Source organism: Canis lupus, chromosome 4 (assembly GCF_011100685.1).
Source record: "Canis lupus familiaris isolate Mischka breed German Shepherd chromosome 4, alternate assembly UU_Cfam_GSD_1.0, whole genome shotgun sequence".
NCBI lineage: Eukaryota > Metazoa > Chordata > Mammalia > Carnivora > Canidae > Canis > Canis lupus.
In genome coordinates, this window is record NC_049225.1 from 37,676,803 (window position 1) to 37,691,216 (window position 14,414).

General features: G+C 54.2%; 2 protein-coding genes across 15 annotated transcripts in view; one reads left to right on the forward strand and one right to left on the reverse strand.

Annotated features, from left to right (window-relative positions):
- The window catches only part of RNF44 (ring finger protein 44), a 36,758-nt gene that overhangs the window by 3,401 nt on the left and 18,943 nt on the right, over window positions 1-14,414 (forward strand). For 2 of the 11 annotated variants that reach the window (XR_005358135.1, XM_038534694.1), the window contains exons 1-10: window positions 169-2,461; window positions 7,707-7,858; window positions 8,034-8,250; window positions 8,667-8,834; window positions 9,224-9,397; window positions 9,500-9,661; window positions 9,745-9,869; window positions 10,185-10,272; window positions 10,363-10,484; window positions 10,627-10,726. Coding sequence is in view for 3 of the 11 variants with exons in the window: in XM_038534694.1 (XP_038390622.1) it covers window positions 7,752-7,858; window positions 8,034-8,250; window positions 8,667-8,834; window positions 9,224-9,397; window positions 9,500-9,661; window positions 9,745-9,869; window positions 10,185-10,272; window positions 10,363-10,484; window positions 10,627-10,726 (1,263 nt within the window). In the remaining 8 variants the exon portion in view is untranslated. Of the gene's footprint in view, window positions 1-168; window positions 2,462-2,509; window positions 3,249-7,706; window positions 7,859-8,020; window positions 8,251-8,666; window positions 8,835-9,223; window positions 9,398-9,499; window positions 9,662-9,744; window positions 9,870-10,184; window positions 10,273-10,362; window positions 10,485-10,626; window positions 10,727-10,899; window positions 13,352-14,414 lie in introns of those variants that run through there. The other 9 variants (XM_038534695.1, XM_038534696.1, XR_005358138.1 and 6 more) reach the window with 9 other exon arrangements.
- The window catches only part of FAF2 (Fas associated factor family member 2), a 91,339-nt gene continuing 89,480 nt past the window's right edge, over window positions 12,556-14,414 (reverse strand). The window contains exons 11-12 of one of the 4 annotated variants that reach the window (XR_005358143.1): window positions 14,074-14,246; window positions 12,556-12,687 (exon numbers count right to left, since the gene is read on the reverse strand). The gene's annotated coding sequence lies outside the window, so the exon portion shown is untranslated. Of the gene's footprint in view, window positions 12,688-14,073; window positions 14,247-14,414 lie in introns of those variants that run through there. The other 3 variants (XR_005358146.1, XR_005358144.1, XR_005358145.1) reach the window with 3 other exon arrangements.

A 14,414-nucleotide genomic window follows, 5' to 3' on the forward strand; every position in this document is an offset into this window, starting at 1 on the left:
AACAGGGATCCCTGGGTGGCGCAGCGGTTCGGCGCCTGCCTTTGGCCCAGGGCGCGATCCTGGAGACCCGGGATCGAGTCCCACGTCGGGCTCCCGGTGCATGGAGCCTGCTTCTCCCTCTGCCTATGTCTCTGCCTCTCTCTCTCTCTCTGTGACTATCATAAAAAAAAAAAAAAAAAGAGGTAAGAGGGAACAGAGCCCCAAAGGACAGAGAAGAGAAATAGGTTGGTAGAAAGGAAGAGAGAGTGCATCTCAGGCAGGCCATCCAGCTAAGCACAGGCAGGAAGGTGTCAGGCAGGGAAGGCCAGTGGGTGCACCATCATGGTTGTGGGAGAAGGACTGGGGAGAGGTGAGCCTGGAAGGCTGGGGGGAGCTTGTTAAGCACAGCTCCAGAGGCAGGCAGTAGGGAGCCGCTGCAGGTTCTGTCCCTACACAGGCAAGCAGGGGGTGGTCTTAACAACATAGCACCTTCCAACGAAGAGAAGATTTTCTAACTTCTTTTACAAGGTGGGAAAAATAAAAGGTCAGAAGTGAGAGCCAGTGAAAGGGGGTTGGCTAGAGAAAGGCATTACCCTGTACTTCCCCATTCGTTCTCATGCACACATAGTGTTTAACCCATGGATAGAGGTAGGCAGGTAACACCTGCAGTACTGCATCCTGAACTTGATCTCCTGTGCTTAGATATCTGCAAACTGCCCTTGGGTACCATCTGCAGTCATTGCATTGCTGGCTGCACACTCACCATGCAGTAACAGATTGTTGCTGGTCTAAACAACACTTGGATGAATATCTCTGCTCCCTAGACTTCTGGATTGTTTCCATTGGATACTTTTCCTGAAGGGGAACTTCTGACTTTAAGGGAACAGAAGTTTTTATGCCTTAGATTTAAAATGCTCATACTTTTTAACAGTAAATTTCTTTAGAATTTTCTATAGGTTATATGGTATGGTTTTTTGTTTTTTTTTTTCTCTCTCTCTCTCTTTTTTTTTAACCTTGATAGGTGTACTCTTTAACCCCTATCCCTTACTTCACCCATGCCTCCACCCAGATTGTACAGGGTATGGGTTGGTTGGTTTTGTTTTGTTTTAAGATTTATTTATCTTAGAGCTTGGAGGGGAGGGCAGATGAGAGTGTCTTAAGCAGACTCCATACTGAGCATGGACCCTGACGCAGGGCTCAATCTCACAACTCTTGAGATCAAGACCTGAGTTGAAACCAAGAGTTGGAGGCTTAACTGTGCCATCCAGGCACTCCGGTATAGGATTTTTTAAAAAGAGCAAATGTACACAAGCATATACAATAAAAAGTCTATCCAGTCCAGTTCTCCCTAAGGACAATTGTTAGTTTCCTGTATATCCTTCCAGAAATATTCTGTGCAGATACTGTATATACCCAGTTTTCAGAAAAATAGATACATATTACACTCTGTTCAGCAAATTGCTTTTTTTATTCTTAAATTTGGGGTTATGAAGTACACCAAAGCAGCACAGAAAATGACACCACACACACACACACACACACACACACACACACACACCCTGTAGCCCTATACACAGGTTTAACAAATGTTATGTAACATTTTGCGCTGGCATCTTGTTTAAGGAAGTAACCCTATGTCAGTGCAGCCCCATGCAGAGGAGTCCAGTTTATTGAGTATATGCACACATTCTTTTCGGCCGTGCCCAGCTCTTGGATATTTAGAGTATTACTGACTTTTTTCCTTAAATAATCGATGCGGAGGTAATACTCCACTTTGTATGATGCTGGCCCAGTGTTAAGGCCAAGGAGAACGAAGCTCAGCTGTTCAGCCACACTTTCTAGCTGTGTGACCTAGGGTGAGTGACCCCTTTGATCCTCTTTACCCATCTGTAAAATGCTGCAGTAATCCCTCCATCTCATCGCTGCTGGGAGGAGTACAGGAGTAGGTAACCGAAGACTTCATTAAGCTTAGTTCGCCAATACCCTTAAACAGGTTACCCTCCACAAGGGAGGCCAAGCTTTCCTGGCCACGCGCCGAGAGCTATTAGAGCGGCGGACAACTGCAGCTCGGGCTTAAAACTGTTCCCCGCCCCTTTCCCGGGCCACGCTGGGGGCGGGGCGGTTAAGTGTCTCTGTGACGTCAGCGCACGCAAGACCAATCCCCCTGCCTGGCAGGCGTTAGCTGCTTTGCATGGGCTGCCCGCTATTGGTTCGTTGGGCAACCCAGGCCCTCCCAGCTTTTTAAAGCTGCCGCGTAGTATAAACAAGGAGATGCACAGCGGCCAGGCCATGATGTCATCGCGGCGCGGTAGCTCTTGGGGCTGACGTCATCTCCGGGGAGGTTGCCGACCCAAGGCTGTTAGAGCCTTCCTAACCCAGTTGGGCTGGCTTAAGAGGCCGCTCCTGCCCCGTCGAAGGCCAGTCCCATTGCACTTCAGTGTCCCTGGCGGCGCCCCGTCCCCGAAGAGAAGACCATGACACAGTAAGTCCGGGTTGCGGCTCTCCTAGGGGAGCCCATTTCTCCGGCAGGGAAACTGAGCCTCAGAGGCGCGAGTGGTTCGCGAGTTTGCATAGCGAGTTCGAGTTGCAGCCGGTTGGCCTTGGCCACCCCGGGGTCTCCCATCTTTAGCTCAGGCCATGTGGCCCCGCCCCTTGCTTGTGATGACTGCGGTCACTTTAAGTGCGAAGGTGGGGGCAAGAAGGTTTTAAAAGAAAATCTGCCTTCCAAGATGGCTTCCCATTAGTCACGTGCCGAGTCGCGGGGAGTGATTGGCTCCCACAGCCCTCGCGGGGCGGAGCTCTTGGCAGGGCTGCCGCGGGCAGTGGCCCGCTACTGTTTGCCGGAACCTCCCGGCGCGTCCCCGCGAGTCCCCCTCCCGCCCGACGCGCGACCCCGCCGCTTCGAATGTTGTGAATCAAATGTGGGATTTGTTACATTCCGCTGCCGCCGCGGACAGTTCTTAAAGGGCCAGCCGCCTGCAGCTGCGCAAAACCCGGCTGCGTCCTGCGCCGCCTCCCGCTCCCGGAGGGCCTGGGCTGAGAGAGGCAGACCGCGCGTGGGCCTCGCGAGGCAGACGCCGGCGGACCGACAACAAAGAGAGGGCTCCGGAAGGAGCTGGACTGCCCCCGGACCGGGGGGTGGGGAGGGGAGCACATTGTTCCGCAGGGCGGGGGCTCTTAAAGGGTCCAGGCAGCCCCCCTCCCCACTGCCCAGCTTGGCCGTCCTAGATCGGGAACAAAGGAGCCAACGTGTGGTCTGGCGGCCGAAGGTGAGTAGGGGCCAGAGCTCCAACTCCCTATTTCCGCATCCTTGGAACTCCTGTCTCCCTCCCCTGGGACTGGGGGCTGTGATCCAGCTGGCTCCGCAGGGGTTAATCACGGGCGGTCTAGCGTGGGGACGGCGAGACCTCTAGAATCAGGGAGATCAAGGAGGTTCCCCCCAACCCCCCAAGCCCAGGTTGAGTCTCCCTTCTCCGGAGGCTCAGTGCTGCGGTTGGAGAGGAAGGAGCCGCCCCCTCCCCCTGCCGCCGCCACTTCCTTTGTTGTTGCTTTTGTCTCACGCCGAGCACATGGTCCGGGATCCTCGGCTCTTAAAGTCACAGCGCTCTGGCCCCAACGCCGCAGTCTGGACTCCCGCCCCCCCCCCCCCCCCCCCGCTTGTTCTTCCGAGTGCGGTACAAAGGAGTGAGAGGGGGACGTGGGGGTGTCTGCACCTCGGCCCCCTTCCCGGGGAGGGGTGGCCGACGAAGCTCCCCAGAGCCCCGCAACCTGAGCCTGGCCCGCGTTGAGGAGGGACTGGTCCCTCAGGAACACTGGTTTCCAACCCCTGCTAAGGTGACCACCTGGTTTCTTGCGTTTGTTTCTTCTGGCTTTATTTGGGCCTTCTAGGAAGGAGAGGTTTCCACCCCCATTTCACAGCTGTGAAAACTGAGGCTCACAGAAACGGAGAGATTTCCTTGACCAAGGTCACCTAGGGAGCCTGGGCTGACCAGGAACTACTAGTTCCGGGGCTGATGGTCCTGCCCTCAACTACCTCCAGGTAGCACGCTGGCCTACCCGGCAGTGGTGGCCTAGTCTGCCCTTTGTGGGGGTCGGGGCTTCTCATCCTGCCTGAATCTACTCAGGCTCTCAGGCAAACATACCCTTGGGGCAAATGACCGGGCAGGGGTTCCCTAGACTAAGACTGAGATAGTGGCATGGGGCACTGGAAGTAGGGAGTTGGCTGCCTCCTGGAAAAAGGGGTGGATGCAAAGTGTGGTGCCTGCTTCCAGGCAAGATTGGATTTAAGGATGGGACCCTGAAGACCCATTTACCCAGACCTCCTTGGAAGCACAATACAGAGGACTATGGAAAGGCAGAGAAATTGGGGGTGGTCACCTTTGCAGTTTGACCTTGAGCAAGTTGCTTGCTCCAAGTCTGGGCCTCGTTAGCTTTTCCACAATAGGGTTAGTCATAAGTGCCTGAAACAGAAAACTCTCGATCCCCTTTGGGGACTGGAATTAGTTGGGATTAGGTGGTCATTGGGGTTGCTGATGCTAATGAGAGTCAGGGATTAGGGGAATCTGGGCCTAGGTGGCAGCCAGGCAGGACAAGTTCTGGCTTTGTGGGCTAGAGCAAGTTACTTCCTTTCTCTGGGTCTCAGTTTCCTCAACTGTGAAGTGGGTGTGTCCCTTCTGTGCAACCTCTGTTCTTACTACGACTTCCGAGAACCAGGGATCCCTCGGTTGCCAGCTCGGGTTTTCCCCTATGGGGGCATATTTCCCAACTTTCTCTTGCAGAGCTTGAAGTGGTACCTGACTTGTGTTTGTGGGGGCTAGAGTGGGGGTTCCGCATCCTTGGAATTCCTGTCTCCCTCCCCTGGGACTGGGGGCTGTGATCCAGCTGGCTCTGCAGGGGTTAATCACGGGCAGTGCTTAATGTCTAATGGTGATCACTCACACCCACGTTTTGTAAATCACCTCTGCCTTTGAGCAGTCTTTCCAGTCCACTGGGAGGTGGTTACTTGGCTATTCCCATTTTACAGGTGAAGAGGCTGAGGCTCAGAGAGGGGGAGTGATGTGCCCAGTCCTAAGTCTAGAGACTCTGGCCAGAATTGGGGTATCATGTGTTAAGAATGCAAGGGTTGACACTTTTCAACTTTGGCACCATCATCTATGGCTAGAAGCCCTTTGGTCTGCTGGTTTGGTTTCTCAGCTCCTTGCCACATCCCTTTCCTGAGGAATGGGTGTTTTTGAAGGGGCTGGCCAGAGCAGAATCCCTTGTGCCTGGGCCTCTGTGGCATCCTCACCCCCCAGACTTCAGCAAGGCAGCCTGGCACAGGAGGAGCCACTGAAGCCACTGCCTGGGTTGTGTCCCAGTGCACTCACAGCTCTAGCTGACAGACCTTAGACCTCAGTGTCCTTACTTCTGAGGGTTGCTGTGAGGACCCAAGGTGGCACTGAGAGGTATCATAGTTATTACTATTCAAATTCTGACCCTCAGTGTCCTTACTTCTGAGGGTTGCTGTGAGGACCCAAGGTGGCACTGAGAGGTATCATAGTTATTACTATTCAAATTCTTCATCAGCAGGACTATGGTCTCTCAGGATCTCTGAGGTTAGAGCAGTGGGGCCCAAATTTGGCAGTAGAAACTGCTGGGGATTTGGTAGAATATCTAGATGCCCCTGTTCTCCAGCCCTTCAAAGACTGTGACCCAGGTCTGGAGTGGCCTAGGAGTCTGTTGTTGGAGATATTTAGGGGTTTACTCTGAATCTTTCTTGGCCTTTGTTTGCTAGGCTGGATTGTCAGCAAGAATAGGAAGGCTGTGGGTGTACACATGTGCATAAGGATGTGTACCAGGGGTTACAAACCTAGTCACCTACGATGGGCAGGTAGTGAATGGGCCTGGGGTGGCCTGGAGGGAAAGCTCATGCTCCAATGAGGGGAACCAAGCAGAAATGAGGATCTAGTGGGACCACATTTTCTGCTTTTCTTTCCTCTCAACAAAAGGCCAGATTTTTATGTAATCTCCCAGTTTTTAATCATGGGCACCAACTTCACTGCTGCCAAACTGTGTGTGATTGGCTCTCAAGTGTACATTTATCACATAGGTGCTGGACACAAGCTGGTCACTGGGCCCTGCCTACTCTTCTGCCAAGTGCCAGAGGCCAAGTTAGAAGAAGTGTGAATTCCACTCTTACACTTCTGGCTGTGGCCAGCCAGGCACTGCCCTATTAAGTGAAGAGCTTCCCCTGCAGGCTGGTTTATGAGAGTTAGGGCCCAGGCTTGTAAAGCTGAGCACAGAGGAAGTCTTCTTGCCACTGTTGGCAGGAAGGAACAAGGTGTTGAGGGTACGGTACACTGGGTCCCTAGCTGTGTTAGTGGGCAGGTAGTACTCAAAGCTGGGTGTCATAGTTGCAGAAGGGGTGGACAGAGGAGGCCTCCCTGTGGCAGAAACAGCAAAGGGCTGGTCCTATTTGATACACCTTTCAGCTTTGCAGGACCTGACAGGTTCCAGAGTTTTCTCTGCCAGGACCTCATCCCAACCTCTGGAGTTAGTAAATGGTCCCCCCCCCCCAACAACTTATCCCACCTGGACCCCCAGCTCCTACCTGAGGGAAGAGACCCACCCCACCCCTGTCCCTCTCAGCTTCCTCCTTGAGGTTCTTGCTTCCCCTTTTTTCTCAGCAAGCCCCACTTGGGGGCTGTGTTAGGCCCCCAGAGCAAGGCCTGGCTGTATGCCAGACCTACCCATCCACCAGTGGCCACTACCTTCATCCCCTCCTGTGAAGCTCTTATTCTGGAACCCTTCCTGCTGGCAGCAGAGTGCAGTAAGAGGCTGTGGCCAGCTCACCTCCCGCTTTGACACTTGGGCAAGTCCTTTCAATCTCTTTGAGCCTCAGTTTTCTCTTCTGTGAAAGGGAGCTAACATTGCCTTCCTTGAAGAGTAGATCAAGTCACGTGTGGATAGGTACTTATGGGAGCTTGTTATGAAAAGAAAGCAAATTGACTTGAATTGGGAGCCACCGAGGACAGGAACCGGCTTGGAACCTCTTACCTGGCAATAGTGCAAAGAGAAGGCTTAATTAGAATCCCCCCCCCCTCCCCGGGGGGCAGCCCGGGTAGCTCAGCGGTTTAGTGCCGCTTTCAGCCCAGGGCCTGATCCTGGAGACTCAGGATCAAGTCCCACGTCAGGCTCCCTACATGGAGCCTGCTTCTCCCTCCCTCGGCCTGTGTCTCTGCCTGCCCCCCCCCCCCCCCCCCCCCCCCCGCTCTCTCTCTCTGTCTCATAAATAAGTAAAATCTTAAAAAAAAAAAAAAAAAAAAAAGAATCCCCCCTGAGCTGACCCAATGGAAGGGAGGAAACTGGAGTGCCCTTCCAGGAACTACCAGCTTCCTGGAGGTTGAGGTTGAAGTTACAGCTTTGGGGACCCCACCCTGAGGGAACTTACTGGAGCCACCTGGCCTGGAAAGCATGCCAGCCAGCCTCCTGACTCACCACAACCCTGAAGAGGAACTTGACCCCATTTCATAGAGTAGGAAACTGAGGCCTGAACTCCCTGTCCCTGATTATCAGTGCCAAGAAGGCCAGACCCAGAGTGCACGCTGTACCTGGAGCACAGGGGTGTGGTGGACATCAGTAGCTTCTGGAATTAGACCCCTGAGGTTTGATTCTGTCTCCGTAGTCCCTGATGGGGCAAGTGATTGGACTTCTGTGTGCCTCAGTTTGTCTATCTGTTTGCCTCCTAGGGTTGTGAGCCCTGGCCCAGCCCCTCCACCCCACTGCCACCCCTGATGCGACCATGGGCTCTGGCAGTGACTAGGTGGCCACCCTCTGCCCCTGTGGGTCAGCGGCGATTCTCTGTAGGACCTGGCAGTACCCCGGGCCAGCTCCGGGGAAGGTAGGAAGGAACCTCCTAGTCCTACATAGCTTAGAGCCTGGTGCTGGGCTGATGGCCTGGGTTGTGGCCTAGGGGCCAGGGGTGGCAGGGCACAGGACCCTGAGCTGTCTTCCTTCCCTAGTGGGTAGTGACCTTGGTTTCTCTCCATGCTCTCTGAATGAGTGGCTCCCCTCAGTCCTACTGGGGCCTCCTCTCTGTGGTGCAGCCCCAGCCGCGAGGGCCCCCTGGCCAGCCTGCCTGCCCAGGATGAGCGCTTACCCTCCCAGCAGCCACTACCCCGGCCACACCTCCCTGTAGAGGAGCACCGAGCCTCGGCTCCTGCCGGCAGGAGCCCCCGAATGCTGCACCCAGCCTCCCAACAGAGCCCGTTCATGGTTGATCTCCACGAGCAGGTAGGCAGAGCACCCATCACCTTTGTTTCCCACCCTGTTGGCCCCTCCCCACCAGCCTCTGGCAAGCCTGAGGTAGCAGAATCCTGACTTCATCTTGCTTATTAACTCATTGCATGTTCATCAAGGCATTTTAGCCCTGTTTTACGGGTTGGCAAATTGAGGCGCAGAGAAGGGAAGGGCATTCCTTGGAACTAACTATACAGTGGATGAGTGGTAGAGCTGGAAGCCCCTCCCAAGTTCCCAGAGGGTTCTTTCTGCCCTCTAGGGCTTGGGGCAGGGGTACAGCCAGGTCTGTACCTAGGTAGGCCCCAGCTAGGGAAGGGAAGGGAGGTGACCCAGCAGGACTTTCTCATTTGGGGACAGCAGCATGGCCCATTTTTCCTCCCTACACTTCTTGGGTTTCTTTCCACCCACAGGTGCACCAGGGACCCGTCCCTCTGTCCTACACAGTCACCACGGTGACAACCCAAGGCTTCCCCTTGCCTACAGGCCAACACATCCCTGGCTGCAGTGCCCAGCAGCTCCCAGCATGCTCCGTGATGTTCAGTGGGCAGCACTACCCCCTCTGCTGCCTCCCACCCCCGGTGAGTGTGTGCCTTCACCTCCTGCCCTATCTCTACTTGAAAACCCCAGACACAGGCCAGCAGCAGAAGCAAGCTGAGCTTATGACACCCATCCAGGCTGTGAGAGTGAGAGCACTTACCCAGCTCCACGCCTCAACCCTGCCCAGAAACGCATGTGTGTATTAACAGATAGTGAGAGGGCACCTCGGTTCATGGACCTTCCTGCACCCCAGTGCCTGCCTATGGTTTGGAATTGTAACTGTGGGCCTTAGGACTGTAGTGTCCTGACTGGGTGGCCTCTGGCAAGAATAGGGGGGTCCAGAGGGCATGGAATGGCCCCTGGCCCTTAGCACAAGCATAGGCAGAGCCTAGAACACTATACAGCCCCCACCCCCTCCCTCTCTTGGCAGCTGATCCAGGCGTGTACCATGCAGCAGCTCCCCGTGCCCTATCAGGCCTACCCCCACCTCATCTCCAGTGACCACTACATCCTGCACCCCCCACCACCAGCCCCACACCCCCAGCCTGCCCACATGGCACCTCTTGGGCAGTTTGTATCGCTGCAGGCCCAGCACCCACGTATGGTGAGTCTGGGCAATGGGTTTGATGGTATAGGGGATGGCATGGTGGGGGGGCAGGGTTTCCCTCATTACTGATTTTGGCTGGCCCACCCCTGCTTCTTCCAGCCCCTGCAGCGGCTTGACAACGATGTGGACCTGCGGGGGGACCAGCACCCCCTGGGGAGCTTCACCTACTCCACCTCTGCCCCAGGCCCAGCCCTGTCCCCATCTGTGCCCCTGCACTACCTGCCCCATGATCCACTGCACCAGGAGCTATCCTTTGGTGTGGTAAGTACGGACCCCACCCAGACCCTAGGGTGATCAGGAGACAGGCCCACTGGGCTGACCTGCACCTGGTACCCCTCTCGTAGCCATATTCCCACATGATGCCACGGAGACTGAGCACCCAGAGATACCGCCTGCAACAGCCACTGCCCCCGCCACCCCCACCGCCACCCCCGCCACCGTATTACCCCAGCTTCCTGCCCTACTTTCTGTAAGTACCAGCACATCTGCCCCAGAGCCACGTGCTCTGGTTTCCTGGGACTTCCATTTGGACTCCAACAGAGCCCCACACGGTGCCTGGGGCCTCTAAAGCCATCTGGCATCCCTACCAAACCACATGTACTCAACACTCATGAGCTGGGTTTCTCACCTTCCTACAATGCCTTGGGACAAACACTGGAGTCCCTGGTGTGAACGGTGCAGAGCTCTGGGCTTTGTTTCATGGAGGGAGACGGGAACAGCTCTGCACCCCCTACACCTACTGACCTTGACCCTGGGCCCCCCACACCTGTCTCCCCTCCCCTAGCTCGATGCTGCCAATGTCACCAACAGCAATGGGGCCCACCATCAGCCTGGATCTCGATGTGGATGACGTGGAGATGGAGAACTATGAGGTCCCGTGGAGCACTGTCCTGGGAGGTGGGAGCTTAGGGGACCTCAGGCCCTGAGCATTCAATGACCCTCCCCCTCCTGCCCGTATCCAGGCCCTCCTGAACCTGGCAGAGCGACTAGGAGATGCCAAGCCTCGAGGCCTCACCAAAGCGGACATTGAGCAGCTCCCATCATACCGCTTTAACCCAGACAGCCATCAGTCAGAGCAGACACTGTGGGTACTATTCCCTCATCTGCCCCTCTGTGAGCACAGGCGGCTGCAGGGGCCCCCTTCCTCCAGGGGTTTTGTGCTGTGCGATGAGCCTCCCCCCTCCCCTGCCATCATTGTGGAGGTGACACTCTATACTCTCTCTCAGGTGTGTTGTCTGCTTCAGTGACTTTGAGGCACGGCAGCTGCTGCGAGTCCTCCCCTGCAACCACGAGTTCCACACCAAGTGTGTCGACAAGTGGTTAAAGGTAACGCATGATTCCATTATGTGGGGGTGGGGGGTGGTAGACCTTGGAGGGTTTCCCTTCTTGTCAGCTAGAAGTCCAGGCTCTGTTCATGGGTCAAGTCCCAGAAGCAGAATAGACCCAGCTGGGGTGGAGGACAGACAAGAGTGAAGCCTGATGTGTGGCTGCTCCCCCAGGCCAACCGGACGTGTCCCATTTGCCGGGCCGACGCCTCCGAGGTGCCCAGGGAGGCTGAATGAGGCCCACAGCCGCCCAGGATAACCCTGCCCGAAGCTCTGGAAGCTCGGGTTGGGGGGACCTGGGGAGGACGGGGAGGGAGTGGCCCAGGCCTGCCCCGTCATTCCCGCCTGCATCTCCAGAGCTGGTGCCAGGGTCAGCCCCGAGAGAAGCCCCTGCAATAAGCCCCTGCATTTGCCAAGCTCCAAAGACTCCTGCCCCGATCTGCCTGCCAGTCTGCCCGCCACGGAGCTGCCTGACTGTCCCTAACTCAGTCTCCCTCCTGTTTGCCCTTGAATTCGTCTCCTTTTCCTGCCAGCCCTGGGAGCCAGGGGTCCGTCCGTCCCCCCCTACCGCCACCCCCCAGTGCAGCTGGGGGAGATCCTCAGCCCCAGGATGGGCAAAGGGGACTCCATCCTGGGTTGCCTGGTCTCTTGCACTGAAATGGTATGCCGTCTGACTGGATGGCACTGACAGGTGTGCAGACAGAGAGTGGCATGAGGCCATTTCCTGAGCCCCAGACCTGAGTCCAGGAGCCTTGATCTCAGACAGACTCAGATAGCCAGCCTTACCCAGGCTTCTGTGAGGGTTGGTCCCCTCAAGGACCCTCACCCCAGTCACAACATTCCAGCCCCACCCCCAGGCTGGAGGATATCAGAGCCAGCCTCCTCAGTATATGGGGAACTGGCCCTGAGCTGGGGTGGCATGTATCCTGAGGGGGCCCAGGCCATGCAGGGGAGAGTGACCTCCTTTGTTCCTGGTGGCCACCCCTCCCTGGCAGTGAAAGGGGGCCAGACACACACCCTGTCTCCCCTCTCTGTTGTTTTGCATGAACGTGAAGAGCAGCAGTTTTTGTTTATTCATTTGGCCGAAAATCGCGTGTAGGATTTGGGAGTGTGGATTTTTAAATAATTTGTTTCCTTTTGGTTTAATGGGGGATATAGGGACCAACCAGGACCAAGTGCCCAGGTCTGGTGGTGCCGCCTGGTCTACATGCATGTGTGCGGCTGGGGCTGGGCTGGGCGGTTGGCAGTCATGGGTGGGGTTGGGGGGTGGTCTGTGCTCAGCTGATAACTGCCATGCACTGTACTGCACACGTCCCCAGAGCCTACCGGGACCGTACGCTTTTCAGGGCATTTCTCCCTCCAGCCAGGGCCCATCTCCCACCTGACTGGGTGAGTCTCCTCCAAGGAAGTCCCAGGAGGACAGGGACCAGGGAGGGCGTGGACCCCACATCTAGGGGCCCCCTCCCAGCCTGAGCCCTGCCCTCCAAGGTCTGGAGGAGGCCCCCATACAGTCTGGCTGAGCTCCCACCCTTTCCTTTCCTGGTCCCATTCCTTTCCTGTCCTACTCCCAGCTGGGGTTGCTGCCCTGAACGAACTGCGTGTGGGGCCGGCACATCCTAGCAGGCAGCCCCTGGCGCCTGCTGCCTCAGGGATGCTCCAACCACCCTCGTTCTCCCTGCAGCGGCCCTGGCTCCCTGCACCCCCTCAGCCTGCCATGGGGCCCCATCACCCTGGCCCCACCCCCGTGGAGAACCCAAAGTCTTACTGTATATAACTCCAGGTGACGTTTCTATATTTATAGCAGTGTTGAAATCCCACGTGTTTTACACAGAAAACCACCCTCTCCAAACCCCTCCCCTTCCCACCCCAACAAAAGGTTTTCAGAATCCTTAAGGTTCCTGGGGCAGGCGGAAACAGGCTCACGGATTGTGTGTCGGCTGCAGCAATGATTCCAACGAGCAGCTATTGGGGGGGAAAACACGACATTTAAAAAAAAATCATTAAAAAAAAGATTTATAAAACAATTATTTAGGATGTTTGTGATTTGCCGACCTTGCTATAGATGCCATGTTACCAATGATTTCCTGTGGTGGGGGCTTGTCATTGTTTACTCTTTTTATTTACCAACTTCTGGCCTAGGCATGACAGTGGGCACCATCCCCCAGCCTTGGCTGGGCCCAGCACCTGTGTTCTGTGTTAGAAAGGTTATATATATATATATATATATATATATATATATATATATATATATATAATTACATATATATATATTAAAATATATGTAATTTGGGGGGCCCTGTTCCTTGCACATTTTACAGTTACCTCATTTTTCCCATGTATGTATTTGAGAAAATGCTAATATATAGAGAAAAAAAATGGTTCTTAAAGCTTAAATGTGTGGTTTTTTTCCATTCCATTGGATTCACATTGGTTTGTAGCATTTAACATAACTAGTATGTTGTATTATATATATGTGTATACTGATTGAAATTTTTAACAGATTTGTACTTTTTTTAAAATGAAAGTTGCTAGTTCTGCTTGACCAAGTAGTGCAATCATTATTTTTTTTAATATTGTTGCTGATTTCAGAGGGATATTCACTAATAAATGTATGATGTATATCAAATATTGCCCAAGCTGCCTTTGGCTACCTGTTCTTTTGGTGGGAAGTGGGGGTAAATGTCAGTCTGAGAGTGGGTAGGGGCTAGGGATGAGGTGGGCAGAAAAGATTGTTCTCTGCTATGATACCTTGAGGGTACCTCCTGATCAAGAGGGTCTGCCAAGCCAGGTTAGTCATGACATTCTGGGCCATGTGCTTCACACTCAAAGTAGGATTCTGTTGGCAAGTGGCAGGATTCCATCAAACTGGTTTTAGGAAAGTGTCACTTATTTTGGTCTGTCACTTAAGTTCTGGATGTAGGTTCTGCCTCAAGCATGACTGGATTGGGCATGGGGATGTTATAAAGAACCAAGATGTCCTTCATTTTACAACTTTGTTTTGAAGGAGCTGCCTCAGTGTGGTATTTTTCTTGGTAGCTCTAGTTTAGTTTCTTGTAGTTTAGCATCTTTCCATGGGAAAACCATTTTTTCCCTGGAATTCTAATGGGATTTTTGGGATGGAGTCTTGTTAGACCCAATTTGGATTGTGGGTGCATCCCCAGGCCATTTACTAGCAGATCAAGGAGCTACACCAGCAGGATTGGCTTGACTTGCATTACATACCCTGCTACCCACAGGCCATACTAAGACTACATGGACTGGGGTCCCTCACCACCAGGCTCAGTGGGAGCTAGGGGCCTGAAAACCACCCAAGGGACTAAGTTGGTGATGCAGTTGCATTTCTCTTACCCATGAGTGTATATGGTACTGCAGAGATACCAGCTGACTTGTTAGCATGTCAAAGCAATATGGTCTGGAGCAGGAGCAGTGGGCTGGGGTCCGGAGACCCAGGACCTGGTATCTGTGTGATGCCACTATCTGTAGCCTTGGTCAAGTCCCTTCTCTTTCAGTCTTTGGATCAACTGCAAAATAAGGGATAATTAGTTGAGTGGCTTCCTAATTGTGTTTCAGAGGAAGTGCTATGGGAGCATAAAGGGAGTCAAGAAGGGCTCTGGGGTTAAGTTAGTTTGGGAAATTCCACACTAAAGGTAACAAAGCCTGTATTGCAGGGCTTCTCTGAGCCCTGGTTA